Genomic DNA, 16,808 nt, shown 5'->3' on the forward strand with positions numbered 1-16,808 from the left:
GACAAGGGTTCTTCATTTAAGATATATATCTCTTAATAACAGAATAGTGGAACAATGTCTTCAAAACTACACAAACGTCAGTCCCTGAAGTACAAAAATCCAGAGAAACTTTTCATTTTAGTTGATCCACACTACCACATTTTACACAATAAAAGCTCATTGTAATTGTACATATGCATATTGGTTAACTATTTATAATTCTCACACACCATTTCTACATACAATTAAATAACTCTCTATATTATAGTTCTGATCATGTTGAACTTCATTTACTGATTATGTATTATTTAAAACTTTTAACGAGTTTGTAAGCAAAGAATTTACTGCTTAGTTCCTTTTACATAGTTTCATCGTGCAAAGCAAGATTTTGTTACACAGTGAAAGCTCTGTGAAAGGAATAAAGTACTTAAAAACCTTTAAACTTAAAAATCATAAATATAAACTAAATTAAATTAATTATGATCATGTTGAGGAAGTTTGTTTTTAATACCAATGTCTTGAATCTAAACAAACTTTGAACTATTCACTATTTACAAATTGAACTAAAATAGCTATCTTCCATTTAAAACTATCTCACTTTATCAATTTCATGAGAAAGTCTTTTATTTGTGTTCGAGGATGTGCTTTTAGATTTTGTTTTATATCTCATACTTCGTTATTGATTAAAATGAAAATTAACATTTGGAAACCATTTTGGACCTGAGACATACATCTCTCACGAATTCAATTACTAACTCTAGTTCATTTGAGTTAAGATTTTATGATACCATTAACACTTTTAATAAATTAATGAGCTTTGTTTGTTAATTTTGTTTCATTTAAAACTTTTTAATCAATTGATAATCAAAGACTTTATTGCTTAGTTCCTTGTACAAAGCTACCATTTTATGAAGTTTACAATGAAAAGTTTCATGATGCAGAACATGTATTTTTCTGCATAATTAAAGCTTGGCACAAGAAATGTCATACTTCAAAAACTACAGATCTAAAAATCGTAGATATAAATTAAATTAAATAATTTTTCTAACAAAATCAACTGTATTTAATGATGAATTATAATCACAGTTCTATGCAATTTTACTATCTAAATATGCATTATTTATTATTAATTCATACTTGTGTTTAGGTTTTGGCATTCTAGAGATCTCATATAGTGTATATAATATGAGCAAAAGTTTGTAATGAAGAACTTTTTACAATGTAACGTAGGCCCTTACTGTGTTTACTATTTATATGTACTTTTAATTCATCGGATTTGAATGGTTAGTTACACTGCTGCTTGTTTTCAAATTTTGTTTTGTTCATGGTTGTATACAGCTAGAGAATGAATATCAACAAGTAGAACAATATTGTGAAGAGAACCATCGTTCCACAAATATTTAAAATCATGATGTTATCATTTCCAAACAAGAGAACTGAATTCCAACCCAAGAACTTTTTACAATGTAACGTAGGCCCTTACTGTGTTTACTATTTATATGTACTTTTAATTCATCGGATTTGAATGGTTAGTTACACTGCTCCTTGTTTTCAAATTTTATTTTGTTCATGGTTGTATGCAGCTAGAGAATGAATATCAACAAGTAGAACAATATTGTGAAGAGAACCATCGTTCCACAAATATTTAAAATCATGATGTTATCATTTCCAAACAAGAGAACTGAATTCCAACCCAATTGTAAAAGTTATTATTTGATAATGCGGAATTTGTCACCGCTTCTGCACATGTGCCTAATTTTAGAGCAATAACCATCAACAAAGTTTTTTCTCATACAAGGGAAAAAAATCCACTTTATAAGGAACTCACACCTTTATATTATAACATAGTAATACAAAGTGCTCCTCCATCAAAACCCAATATGGATATATGCATTATTTATGACTAAAATATTATGAGTAATATTGTATAGGTTCAAAATTTGCATTAATTAATTATTGAATGCGAAGTTTGATTTCAAAGATTTCATACTTTTCTAAACATTTATTTATCAACAAAATTTTTGCATATACCACTAGTGTTATATTGTACATATAATGTGTACAATTTGATGAATGACAATTGATATTGTATATTGGCTATGAAGTGTTTCTGGTACATTTTATATTAGCTTTGAACTTTTTCATACTCACGCTACACTCAAACGAAGAGTTTGGTGTGAACTATGAACATCGACATAGTGAAAGCTTGAAAACACCATTGCCTAATTTCAAAAACATAAGCACAAATGAGGCTTTTTTTAAATGATCCAAGAATTGGACTTGCAAATGACAAATATAGATTATTTAATACTAAAATATTAGCAATAGAAGCGTTAGTATGGAGTATAGGGATTTGACAATGAACCATTTATTTATAATAAAATAATACTAAAATAATTAGCAATACACATTATTTATAACTAGAATAATACTAATAATATTAGCAATAAAATCATTTAGTGCAAGGTGGAGAGATACACACAAAAAAGAATTCTTTGCATAATGGGCTTCCTGTGCACTTGTTCACAAAAGAATAAACAAATGTATATTTTGAAATATGAAGATAAGAATTATTTACAATTGAAATAATATCAATAACATCGTATACGTCACCTCGATCTAGTTATCAATTAATAAAAACTTCCAGTATCAATGCGAAGTGGCTAGATATTTTCACTGCATGGAAAGGTTCATGCAAAAAGAAACAATTAAATAGTGATGGTATGCATTATTCACGGTTAAAATATTATCAATAAAATAAGCATAAGCAATTTTATTTGGAACAACAAATATAAATTATGTTTTAATATTAAAATATTAGCAATAAATCCTTCAATAGAGTTTGCGGACAATGGCACAATGAAATCTTGAAATCTTTTTGAGCACAATGAAACTTTCCCTGCACTTCAACACATCTACCGAATTTCATAAACATAACCATAAACAAATATTTTGTTAAATGAAACACGGTTTTGTATAGATTTTTGTTCACACTACACACACCCTTTATTTAATTCACCACTAAGGCATAAAGCATATACAATCATGAGCTTTCATTGTACTAAACTCTACACTACCCACAATTTATTAATAATTAAATTATAACCATTGGTATTATGCATGCACAAAAACCTCCGCACAACTTTTTTTAGGATGCTAACACCAAATAGTACTCTGCAGCTAAGAATTCCAAAAAACTGGACATCCATATCCATATTTCATCCTTGTATTAGCACGACGTAATATAAATGAGTCTCAAAACTGTTTAGTTTACAAATATCGTAGGAAATATGCACGATCTATGATGCAAGGAACGAAAGTAGGTCCAATCTCATAAGCACGATTTGGTTTATAACTTTATCTCTAATGATTTACATATATTTTCTCCACATTTCCTTCATCTATTTCTAACTTCTTTTCATATTCATGTATAGATACAAGCTAGTCATTGTACACTAGCTACACTAGCGAGAAGCACACCAACACCAACACCAATGGAACTTCTAGCTTAAAATCATAGATTTTCTTTTAATATAAATGACTTAATCGAATGACAAATATATGTATTTTAAAATAAATATATATACTTGAATTCACTGAATATATATTGGAAAGAGTATTTTATAATATTTTTTTTGCTGAAGCAAGAGTCGTACCTTCTATTTCATTAAATCTAAAAACAACTTACATAAAATACAACAGTCCCAAAGGAACTGTGGGCCAAAGAAAAACATCCACTTACTGCCAAGGGCACCGAGCTAAAGGCTTAAACATTGAGCCACAGTCCCTAAAAAAAAACTACAATATCCACAAAATACAGACAATGCCGAGACCGTTCGATCTCCCCTCAGAGATCGGACGGACGAGGCTCAAATCGGGCCGGAAACATTCACACAATTAAAATTTAGAATTGGACCTGATGAGGAATTAGGGACCAAACTAAAAGGATTTCAGGTCTGAATGGGGGGATAACCCTCAAGCATGTAGAGCATGCGAAAGCCATTGATTCCCACCATGACTCGAAACAAGCCCAAAAGATATTCTTCCCTGGATCAGCGCCATTTTCCTTAACCATCGATCCTCGTCACTAGATCCAATGGTGGAGGATAATATTGCAATACCTAGTAGCCCGACGATTAACCATGCAATAACCATCTTGGACCCACCAACCTGCTCGCTTGTTCCTAACCGTAGATCTGTCTTGCGTGATCCGACGGATGAGGAGCATATCGCACGAGCCTAACACACCGATAATTATCGCGCGATGAGGGCAGTATTCCTTCCCCTTCCTATGCCACGTGTTGCTTGGTGAGTGGAATCGCTCCCAACTCCGCAAAACCGCTTCCCGCGTGAAGGGCATGCGATGGACGATAAACCACCCCGCGAGCGGTATTTCTACCATAGAAAGGAAAACGGGGGTTTTAAGGCTACCGAGAAAGCCGGACTTCCAGCCCCATGCATCATCCCATCTTTGTGGGCGCATGAACCAGTGTAATATGAAAATCCATCTGTTCGGTCGACCATCCGCAGAACAGTGTCTGCTCAGCAAATTCCATCTGAAACTTCTATGTTCGTACTGTCGAGGGTTGGGGAGGCCAATAATGACCTACATCCCTAGAATGTTCTTACTTTGAAAAAGCCACTACATAAAGAATCCAAATCAACTAGACCCCGCCTCTCTTTCTTTGTTTCAAAACACCATTATGTCTTCATCCGCCTGGTCAAGACATTACGCCTTTAATCTATTCAGAGGAACCTCATACCAACTTAGCGTGACCTTGCTTTTAGTACAGAGCACTCCTTGATTGGCCAAGATGTTCACCAATTTATTTGTTGTCCTTCACACATGGTTAAAACTCACTGTACGTAAGCCTCAGAGATGAAGTTGAATCCTTTGAAAGACCTGGAGCAGCCTCCATTGCTTTGAGACTTTTTCCGGCTCCATGCCACAACTGATTCTCTTGACCGAGTTTATGATTAACTCCGAATCAGCTTCGACAATAACATTCTGGAGATTATCCTGCTTCAAGAATTCTAAACATTGCTCAAGAGCCATTAATTCCGCCATATTGTTAGTGGCTCTTCCCAAATGGCAATGGAAAATGAAAAGGAGACTGTCGTTTTCATCTCTTAACACCCCTCCAAAGCCAGCAATACCCGGGTTATCTTTGGAAGCCCCATCAATGTTGTATTTCAAAAAACCCTAAGGGGGAGGATGCCAATAATCCTGCTTAGTATCCATTTTCAAAACCTTCCTGTCCAGGCCCTGTGGAATAAGCCCCTGCATACCCAACTTAAGAAGTATCTGCGTTTCAGCTTTTGAAGGTGGATTCTTAGGGGAAGTTCGCACAATGGTACTTACCATCTCCTTAAGTTGTCTTAAGATTTGCTCAAAAAGGCATTGGGAGGAACTTTTTTCATTCTTAAAGATTCTGTTGTTCCTTTCTTTCCAGACAGTCCATATTATGAAGCTTGGCGTTAAAGCCTAGGCTGAGCCTAGAAGTTCATAATCAGAGAAGTTGCGTCTCCAATTGTTTAGGGTATTGATAATGCTTCCTTTGTCTCTATCTGTCTACTGGAAAATAGTGGCAAAAGTATCCCACAACCAAGAGGTGAAAATGCAATTGTTGAGAAGGTGCCTCATTGTTTCCTCTTGGGCCTCACAGAGATGACATCTGGAAGGGCCCAGAACACCCCTCTTACGAATGTTATCCCAAGTCAGAATTTTCTTATGATGAACCAACCACATGAAGAGTTTAATCTTCATCCATCCTTGACGTCTCCATATATTCTGCCAAACCTTGTCTGGTACATTGGAATCCAACTCAAGGAGTATGTGTTTTGCCTCCTTAGGATTGAAGGTGGCTACATTATTGTTGCCCCATCTAAGTTGGTCATGTCCCCCCGTCACTAATATTTTCCTTTGTTCCAACATTGTCAGAAGTGCCTCTTCTTTGGCCTTCAGTGGGCTATCTTCCGTGTGATCCATTTTCTTCCAGGTTCACCATTTTCCTTGATTATTGGTTTGATCCCAAAAATCTCTTATGTTAAATAACCCTTTGGCATCTGTTTCTTTCTTGAGGTCTAGAAGGTCCTCTCTTAATAGTGTAGGTTCTTATTGCCATTTGTCCTCCCAAAACAATGCAAGATCACCATCTCTGATCTCCTAGAAGCTATTTTTCTGTACTACTCCTCTATTCCCCCATGCCTTATTCCATATGTGTGATCCCTTTATGATGCCAGACATCCTTATGTGATCATTTTCTTGCCAAGTGCTGGCATATTTTTCTTTCCAGATACTAGCCCACTACGCCTTTGGGTCTTTTACCGAACGCCACCATAATTTCACAGCTAAAACATTACTTAGTGTTTCCGGATCATCCAGTCCAAGACCCCCATGTTTTTTAGGTTTGAAAATCTTCTCCTAGGCTACCAAGGCCCATTTCTTTCTTTCCTCCCCCTTGCCCCAAAGAAAGTATCTTTGAATGGTTCTAAAAAGTTGCAAAACTTCTTTTGGAGTTGGAAGGGGTGATAGCATGAAGACGAGGATTGATTGGAGAACAGCTTTTGTTAGCACTAACTGACCAGCCAAGTTTAAAGATCTAAAGGTCCATTTCTTGATTTTATCCTTCATCTTATTAATCACCGGCTCCCAAATGCTCTTGTTAAGGTTTATCAGTAAGAGGAACTCCCAAATATTTGGAGGGAAGGACATCCCTTTGAAAGCCTTGAATTCTGGAGATATTTTTCTGAATAGAAATATTGGTATTAAAGAAAAAAAATTTAGATTTGGAGAGATTAACTTCCAAACCTATAGCCATGGCAAATTTAGACAGGATATGTTTGTACACTAGAGCTTCATTGACCGTGGGGATTCCCTGCAGCATAGTATCATCAACAAATTGTTGACGGGTCAAAGCCTGACCAGTCTCTAAAAGTTAGAGGCCTTTCATATTACCAACTTCTTTCAAATGCTTGATAGATCGACCAAGTCCTTCCATCATGAGGATGAAGAGAGAGGGAGAGAGCAGATCACCCTGCCTCAGGCCTCTAGAAGGAGTAAAAATCTTGGAAGGAGAACAATTAACCAGAATTGAAAAGCTGGAAGAAGTTACCAGGGCCATGACCCATCTTACCCAGTTATGATCAAACCCAAAAGCAATAAGGACCCTCCTTATATAGGTCCAATTCAACTTATCATAAGCTTTGGCTAGGTCCAATTGTGTAATCATACCCGCCTTTTGATTACTTGTTAATCAGTGCACCACCTCATGGGTGTGAATGATGTTATTGAGAATTTGTCTGCCCTCCACATAACCAGATTGCTCCACAAAAACTAGAGTAGGAAGAAGTGGTTTGAGTCTGTTAGCAACAAACTTGGATATTATCTTATATATCACATTGCACAAGGCTATGAGTCTAAACCTGGATGGAGTCTGAGCATTGTCTTATTTTCGGATCAAGGAGATGAAGGAAGTATTGAGCACCTTCAAAATAGTTCTATTCAACCTGGAATCTTCCACTACGTTCATAATATCCTGTTTAACAATATTCCAGCAAGCTTTAAATAAATCCACATTGAAACCATGAGGGCCTGACGCTTTACCATTCTACATTTCTTTTATGACCTCACTGACCTCCTCTTCTGTCACTGGCCTATTGAGATTGAAATTATCCTCTCTAGTAACTAGTCTAGGAATATGCCCCGTTAAATCCCTGATAAAATGCTCTTTGTCTCAAATGGTTTCATGTGCTATCCCATGAAAGTGCTGAACTAACACATCTCCTATATCTTCATGGGAATTAAGAAGAAGACCTCCCTCGTCCTTGATCGAAGAGATCCTATTATGAGATCTGTTCGCTATGGTTTATTTGTGGAAAAATCTAGTGTTACGCTCCCCTTCTTTTAGCCATTGAACTCTGGATTTTTGTCTCCAAAATATTTCCTCTTGTTTACATAAATTCTCCTAGTCTTGATGGTGTTTGATGACTTGATCATTTCTAACTTTATCAAAGCCATCTGTGATAAGGGTTTGATTGAGTTCCCACATTTTATCTTCAACAACTTTTTTCACTGCAAAAATATTGCCAAATTCATTCTTGTTCCAATCTTTAAGTTTGAGCTTGATGTGCTTTAGTCTTTTGTGTAGCTGGAACATTCTTGTACCCTGAATAGGCAGATCTTCTGTCCACCATTTTGTAATGTTGCTGATGAAGTCTGGGTGGGTGAGCCAGATATTCTCAAATCTGAAAGGTTTGTTCTTGGGGGTACCAATGCCCTGAACCTCAAGTTGAACAGGCCAATGGTCCGAGCCTCCAAAGGGGAGAATTCTCACTATCATTTCCTTGTTGGTGAGCATAAGGTCCTCTGAGATTATGAATCTGTCTAACTTTGAGGCTACTTGAGACTCTCCTCCTCTTTTATTGTTCCAAGTAAAGAGACCATTACTCATGTTAGTATCAACAAGCTTCATATTATCTATAAAAGTTTGAAATGCTGAAGAGTCTCTGCTTAAATTTCTGGCTCCCCGTTGTTTCTCTGAAAGTGATTTGATCATGTTGAAGTCCCCACACAAGATCCATGGTACATCTACATGTTTGTCTCTAAGCTTCATAAGAGAATCTAAAAATATGAGTTTATCATCCATTCGTTGAGGGCCATAAACATTCGTGACCAGATAGGTCTCCCTATCTCCCACCGGCTGAATAACCACTGATAAATAATTTCTAGATACCTTAGCATCTATTATGCCAATATTTTGGAGGTTCCAAAGAGTGAGTATGCCCCATGTTGTGTTATCTACTTTGACTTGTAGAAACTCAAATATATTGAGCCATTTGCTATGAATTTCTTTTATTTTTGAATGGAACATTTAGTTTCCTAGATAAAGATCATATCCGGAGCTTCTTGTTTCATTCTGTTACTAAGTATTCTTTGTTTTCTTTTACTACCTAGACCTTTGATATTCCAAGATGTGAACTTCATTATTAAAGATTCGTAAAGGAGTAGCTAGTTAGATCTTTCATCTTACTTGAATCTATCATTAGCTTTCCACATTCCATCAATAGCTCGTTCTACTTTTTCCTGCCTCTTTTATTTCCTGGGTTTCTGGGTGCTAATCCAGGTGTGATTTTCATAGTTTTCACACCTTCGTTTCCCTGCCTTTCATTTTTTCTTTGCCTTTCCAGCCCTTTAGCCTAAGTTTTCCATAAGAACAACTGTTGTACTCTATTGAACTCTTCTTGCGGTAATGACTCTACCCTACTCATGGTCCCCTATTTCAAGAACCCTTATAGATCTAGGTGTTCCCTGTCAAGAAACTCCTCCAGTTCATGATCCTCCATTTCCATCTCACTCTGGGTCATTTCTTGGTCCATCTCCAGTTCTGCATCGCTCATAATAGTCTCTTTCTGTTTGTTAATATCCTCTGTTTGTACTCTGTCTTCTTCTTTCTCCTTCTCCACTGGGTTTCCTTCCATTACCTGATCTACTTTTGTTATCTCTTCTTCTTCTTCGAGTACTTGGAACCTATTCAGATTAGCGTGATGCCCTTCTGTTTGATGTTGCTTTGGCCCCCTTTACCCCCTTTTCCTCTATGTACCACTTTTTGAAAACCTTCAGTGTCTTTCATTGTGGTCACTTTACTTCTGTTCTCTATTTTACTGAGAGGGCAGTCTCTAAATAGGTGCCCATGCTCATGGCACCTCCGACATCTGAAAGGACTATGTTCATAGTCTACTATTTGCACCCATTATTCATCAAATGCTTCCAAGATGACCTCATTTGGTAGAGCTCCAGAGAGATCCATTTCCACACATATTCGTGTGAAGGAAGTGTACTTTCCCCTTTTGGTGGCCTCAGAAGCTTTGACAAAACGCCCTAATTTGTTTCCTATGGCAGATAACGATTTCGTTTGCCACTAATTAAGAGGTAGAGAGTAGAGTCTTACCCAGACCAGGACCGAAGTGAAAGTTTCTTGCTCTGGGACAAAATTCATCATCCATTGTCACATGTAGAGGCCTGATGCTGCATAGAAGTAGGGCCCTCCTTCAAACACTCTGTCTTTATTCTCAATATTTGTAAAGACCACAATGAAGAAACACTTTGATCTAAGATGTAGGTCAATGCTTCCTTTTGGTTTCCAATTGTATTTAATCCATGTCTGTAAAGACTTTTGAGTGGGCCATAATCCCATGAATTTGCAAATGATAGCATATGTCCGCATGTGGTCCCTGTGCGCTTGGAGAGCAGGATCATTTAAAACTACCCTAGGTGTGACCTCAGCTTTGGGTTTACATGGGCCCTTTTGTGCTTTGTTTTTCTCTGTTCCTTGTCTTCTTCCTCATTTTCTTTATCGCTGTTATTCTACCTTGACTTGTTTAATTCTTGCTCCTCTTTCGTGTTCCTTATTCCTTCATCTGAAGGACCTCTGACACTCTCGATTGGTTTCTTACCTCAGCTAGCCACTGCCTGCCTATAGGAGGGAGTGGAGCTCCCTCCTTTGCGCCCTTCCATGGAGTTCAACAACTACAGATGCCTGAAAACCCTAGCTCTTCGACCGAGCTTGTCGCCAAGATCAATTTTTCCTACAATTCATCCCTATTGGTCACCCACCTTCCCACTGGGAGAAACAGTTATCTCTCAACAAGTATATTTCGTTCAAGAGTATTTTATAATATTAATAGAGAGGAGCTTATCAATATCTTCGCAACTAGAAATCATAACATGATTGAGTCTAGATTCACTGAATGGCTATTAATAATAGTAATTAGCATTGATTAATTCTTATATACTAAGTGCGAATACCAAGTTCTTGCAAAAGGAATATGGAGAATTATTTCAACAATTTATATGTTGCGTGCTATTAATGATTATGAGATATAGTATGCTATAAACAAGAAGATTAACTTCCATAAAAACCACTACAATACACAACATTAAAACTAATAAATAAGATTTGATATTATATATGGCTTTGATCTTTCTACGCACTCTTTGAATCCAAACAAAACTCTCCAATTTTGTACGTGTTCGGAGAAGATGATTTTACGAGAATGTAGAAATCACTATTGCACAATTTCATGGATTCAAACATTTCCAATTATAACATTAAACTATATTTCAATAAACCAAAAATGAACTATATTTCAATAAACCAAAAATGTTATTCGACATTGATTAAACTCTTCAACCAAATAATAAAGGGTAATAGGTTTGTTTTGTGGATGCTTTTGTGCTAGTACATTACCTTTCCCATTTTAGTATTAAAATCATATTGGCACAAGATCTTTAGTTAACCAAAATAGAATGAGTTTTAGGATATCAATAAAATACTATGCTGATGTTGATTTATAAATCATCTTACACCAAGCAATCATATCTAGTATTGATGTTTTAAGCATTTCAATCTCTCTTGTGTGATTAATAGAAAATACTATGATCATATCTAGTATTCATGTTTTAAACATTTCAATCTCTCTCATGTGATTAATAGAAAAGACTATGATTACTAGAGAACATTATTATTAATCATCTCAACATTTAATGTAGAGTTGTATGCATTTGCTTCCAGCAAGATTTGCCACTCTTTAGTGATGTTTCTTTGCATAATGTAGCCCCATGGAAACATTCTCCGTGGGGCCATCTCCCAATTCCAAACATTTGAGATTCTCATCATAATATTGTCTATGGTTTCACAGACATATCTCTTAATCATGTTGACCGTAATTTGCAAGAGTCATGTGCAAGCAAATTAAATTATAGTAAAAACAAGAGATGACTATTCCATATGATTTATGCATCGGTAGTCAATTGAATAAAAGTGGTTTGTAGTGTAAAGAAAAATATGTATTTTACCGTCTAAGATCTAACATTGTATATTAGCTTTGAACTTTTTTGCACTTAACTTCAATAATGCAAGAATTGTACTTGCCAACAACAAATATAGATTATTTAAAATTATAATATTAACAATATAAGCATTTAGATATTTGCGCAATGAATGCTTTATTTATAACTAACATAAAAAGTACATAAATATGGAATTTTCCTAATTAAAATATTACCGATAATATTAGCAATAAAAGTGGTGTGGAAGTATGGAAGATTACCCGTCAGTGGAGCTTAGGAAGAGAATTTTCCCTTCTAATAAAAAATGGTCAAAAATGGAAGTTTTCAGATCATCACCCTTTGTCCTCGACAGCCCATGTAGAACACTCTTCGATTCACGATGATAAGTGCGGCTACTGTCCTGTCCAGGATGGGCATCATAAGGTAAGCTATACTAAATTTGCACACTCACAGGCGTCAATGCGTAGCTAGCTACGCAGACAAAACCTGAGTAAACGCAGTCATCTGGAATGGATGAATTTTACCTGAATTAAGAAGAAGGATATCCATGTACAGTCAAAGAACAAGCTATGAAACTACTCTGGCCTCGTCCTTCCCTCCCACACGCTTTACGTTCTCTCATCCTACTTCAAACCTCTCTGGCCATTGGAAACCATGAAACGGGACCAATATATTATCGAGCAGCACAGTGCACAGATTAATTGTGAACAACTTCAAAAATCTTCGACTTAGTATACCTAAATGACCTGATTTATTCCTAAAGATGGGCACGAAAGTGCATGAACAAAAATCCTCGTTCCTGTCATTTGAGCTATGCTATGGATGAAATCAGTACCCTAAGCTTCAAAATTTTAAACATTTCAAGTTTCAAAATTCATAAGTAATTTTTAACATTATTTGAACTTTCAGAATACATAAGCAGCGAGGCATTTAAACATTTCAACTTTCAAAATTCATAAGTAATTTTTAACATTATTTCAACTTTCAAAATACATAACCAGCGAGGCATGAAAGGTTAAAATTATGTTTTAAGTTTTATTCATGCCATATAAGATTAACTTGGTGCTAACACAGATTTACATTTATTGTAAACACACTACATAACAAATTTCAAGTATAAAAAGATTTTCAACCTTTTTTATTTCTATTTTAAGTATTAATTAAATTTAAGTATTTTTATTAAGAACCGAGAGAATCAAATAGACAGTAATAAACTTCCTCTCGATTTTTCATTAACTTGATTCCATTTAGTATATGAATGTACATTGATTATTAATATGTTATAATTCAACTCCATGGTAAAACTATAAAAGGGATAACATATATTATAGAGGATAACTTATCATAGAAATATTTTGTTAATTAAAAAATATTTTTGAAAGAGTTACAAGCTTTTTATTATATTTGGTTATAAAAATTATATTTTTAATAAAAAAAAAAATTATGGTTATTTATTTATCTTTTTATAAAAATTTAATACTAAAATATTATTTTTTAATTTTTATAATTTAAATTTTATTTTTTAACAAATCACATGTTAGTTTCGTATTAAAAGAATTGCACAATGTATTTTACTTTCAATTATTATATTAATTTTTATAATAATTAAGATATTATAATTAGGTGATAAATCATGATTTGCAAAGTTAGAAATATTTTTATATCTTGACTAAGGTTAAAAATTAAATAAATATTTTTAGAATAACATTTTATGACACTGCCATGTTTTTAAATTAATTTTTTTCTCTTAAATGGTATATTTTATAATGAGATTTAATATAAGGTTTAAAATATTTGTCACAATACTAATTTTTTTGACTTTTTATGTCAACAAAATTATAGTGATGTTGGAAAGTTTAACTTAATGCTTTTCAAAGTGAACATTTAAAATTTATTTAGTGAAAATGTTTTTCTTATTATTAATATTGTTTTTAAATGCCATATGTCAACTCCATACTCAGCTCTAAAATAGTCCCACATAACCTCTTTTACATTAAACTATAAAACCTATGCAATTTTTTTATAAAACTTATAAAAATAAATTACCAAATTATATATAAAATTATTAAAAAAATAATACACCACATTTCTAATTTGACTCATCAATGCTAGAATTACTTTATTAACTAAATAAATTAGTTTCTAATATTATACATTACTTTTATCTGCAATATTACTTTTATCTGGGGTGATTAGTACTAATCATTGTTATCCTCTTTATGTAAATGCAATTCATACTAATCACATGTTCAACTTATATTAAATTTATTATTACTTTAACTAAATAATCACTATTAGCAACTCACTGCAAGACACGCTTTATTGCATTGATGAAAAAGAAGAGAAAAAATCAATTATATAAAAGGAAGAAGAAAAAACAATTTTATATATACAGAAACTGGTCGGCAGTCAAACATGATTACTTTCTTATTATAATGAAAAAGTAAATTTAACTATATAAACATGTTCAGTGAGGGAGGAAATTCTTTCATAGCAGTTACACAACATTATATGTCGACTTTTATCCATTGCTCACTCAAACTTATCCCTACAACATTTTATGTATCAACAGTGCACCTATATCTCTAGAAATGAAACACTGAATCGATGTTACACAATGGACTGTTCGATAACGTTAGAAGGTCACATTATGCAATTACTCAAATTCAGAATCCTAAGTTTTCCAGAACTTGGTATGCCCCGTAGGGATGCGAAAGGGTCCCTTAACGGCATAAATATCCCGCACTGATATTGCTTTCTCCTTGGTCGAAACCCATACCGTCCTCGTTCCCAGTGACGCGAACTGACGAGCGAGTTATTGAAAGCTCCAAGTTCAGGTTCAGGTTGAAGCGAGGAGGCTCTTCCCGTCCTAGTCCGCTTGCAGCATCAGAAACTTGCTCGGATTTGGTGCTTAATTCGGACGGGCAATCGAAGAAATGTTGGACAACTTCATGCAAACGTGATGTTTCAGCCACTCCAACATTCTGTTGAGTAGAGGGATGATGCTGAGAAGTCTTTGGAAAAGGACGATGGGTTAGGGGATCGACCCCCAAGCTGATAAGTTTTCGCTTCAGATGCGAGTTCCAGTAGTTTTTTATCTCGTTGTCCGTTCTTCCTGGCAAACGGCCAGCTATCAAAGACCACCTGCTAGTGACAAGAAAAATGCAACCATAAACAATAACTACGCTCAATTCCTTTGTGTCAACAATAAAAGTTCACCGAAAGGTACTAAGCAAATCAGAGTAATTATTCAATTAAACATGCCTATTTCGAAGGAGTGCGTGCAGTCTGAGAATAAGATCGTCTTCATCTTCAGAGAAATTGCCACGTTTCAGATTAGGCCGAAGATAATTTATCCATCTCAGCCTGCAACTTTTGCCACACCGACGCAGCCCTGTAACATCAAAAGTACTTCCTTAGAATCCAATCACAGGGAACATCGCTAAAATGCAAAATGGAGGGGATTTTTACATACATGTAGAAATACAAATAACTGTATATGCATATATTAAACCTGCGGCACTGGGAGAGAGCGCCAGCAGCCCTCTCCATGAGCCTGAATATATTGGATAAGCTTGTCATCCTCTTCTTTGGTCCAGGCTCCTTTGTTTCTGTCACTCTTTGCGCAACAAGGCCCTCTTCCCATCTTTACAAGTTGTCAGACACAAAAGGAAGGAGCCGAGCGATAATAGAAGGATCGTTTGCAGAACAAAATCCCGTGCAAGCAGGTGGAACCTGTGCGTTCTATAAAGTGAAGGAAGTGGATGGGCATACTTAGGGTGGTAGTTAGTTAAAACTGTAGATAGCGTTGACGAGAATGACCGCTGAAACGTGAGCATAGCCTGTAACGAGGTGTTGGTCGGTATATGCATCTTTCACAACGTACACTTGGTTGGTATGTCAACACCTCACTGTATTGAGAGAAAATTTCAATGCATGTTCTGTTTTCTGGAATCTTGGAATCGACGGTTTACATCGAACTAAAGTCCCCATCATGTGTAGGTGTGACCCTTTGGTGATAGTAGAATTGGTGATAGTAGAATTTTCTAATAGTAGAATTTTCTGATAGTTTGATTTTTTGAGAAGTTTAAAGTTTACCATAGATTTATTCAAATCACAAATTTAGTGGATAAGCATCGTTCATGGAAGTGCTATAAGGATTTTTCACCCTACTTAATCTATATATCTAATAAAAAAAAATCAATTTAAACAACAAAAATCCAGATTTCACTACAATTTTTCAAATCCAAAAAAATCTAAAAAATTAGACTTGTTCTTAAATCCCTTACATGGTATAGATAAGACAATTTGGTCATTAATCTCTCTCGGAATGAGACATTAACATCTTGCTTAACCTATATAGTTTTATTTGATACTAGAGATGCTTCCATGCAAGATAAAACAATTTGGTCATTGATCGGAATGCGACATTAACATCTTCCTTAACCTATATAGTTTTATTTGATACTAGAGATTTTCATAATTCTATGAAGTGTTGGGATTAGTAAAGATTATTATTTTTTATAAAATATTTATTTTATTATTATTTTTTATTTTATTTATGGTAATATTATTCGATGAGGTGTTGGGACCTTAAAAATTATTATTTTTTATAAAATATTTATTTTATTATTATTTTTTATTTTATTTATTGTAATATTTTTAGCGTTTTTATTATTGTTATTTTATTTTTAAAGATTTTATATTAGTTATTAATTATTTTTTATAATTAAGTGTATTTATTTGAAATGAAGATTTCAAATTTTTAATTTAATTATTAATAACTATTAATTAGATGTAGGGATTAAACCATCATGAAATATTACAAAATACTATTCACAAATCAATAGTAGGTGTTTTGTTGAAAATAGTTATGCCCTATTTAATTTTTTAATTAAATTAATCAATTACATAAAAACTCATATGAAGAATGTCATATGAAATGAGTTGTTGCCTTTAGGCATGTAATATTGATAAA

At 34.4% G+C, this 16,808-nt stretch overlaps 1 protein-coding gene across 1 annotated transcript; it reads right to left on the reverse strand.

Moving 5' to 3' along the window:
- Positions 1-14,253: 14,253 nt before the first annotated feature.
- LOC149179063 (transcription factor MYB8-like) lies at positions 14,254-15,702 on the reverse strand. The gene is made up of 4 exons (XM_089422338.1): positions 15,483-15,702; positions 15,306-15,386; positions 15,095-15,224; positions 14,254-14,974 (listed from the first exon to the last, which is right to left on the reverse strand). Exons 1-4 carry the CDS (start codon positions 15,700-15,702, stop codon positions 14,554-14,556), a joined length of 852 nt encoding a protein of 283 aa, XP_089278464.1. The 3' UTR covers positions 14,254-14,553.
- Positions 15,703-16,808: the final 1,106 nt, after the last annotated feature.

Source organism: Pinus tabuliformis, chromosome 4_1 (assembly GCF_031772625.1).
Source record: "Pinus tabuliformis cultivar Carrire ecotype Pingquan chromosome 4_1, CPIR1, whole genome shotgun sequence".
Lineage (NCBI taxonomy): Eukaryota > Viridiplantae > Streptophyta > Pinopsida > Pinales > Pinaceae > Pinus > Pinus tabuliformis.

What these genes read in the sequence shown, in the direction of transcription:
- LOC149179063 (XM_089422338.1), bottom strand. Translation starts at nt 15,702, where the DNA reads ATGCATATACCGACCAACACCTCGTTACAGGCTATGCTCACGTTTCAG. An exon ending in CCTTTTGTGTCTGACAACTT is followed by an intron (nt 15,387 to 15,482) that starts GTAAAGATGGGA and finishes CAATATATTCAG; the next exon opens with GCTCATGGAGAGGGCTGCTG. An exon ending in AGTTATTTGTATTTCTACAT is followed by an intron (nt 15,225 to 15,305) that starts GTATGTAAAAAT and finishes TTGATGTTACAG; the next exon opens with GGCTGCGTCGGTGTGGCAAA.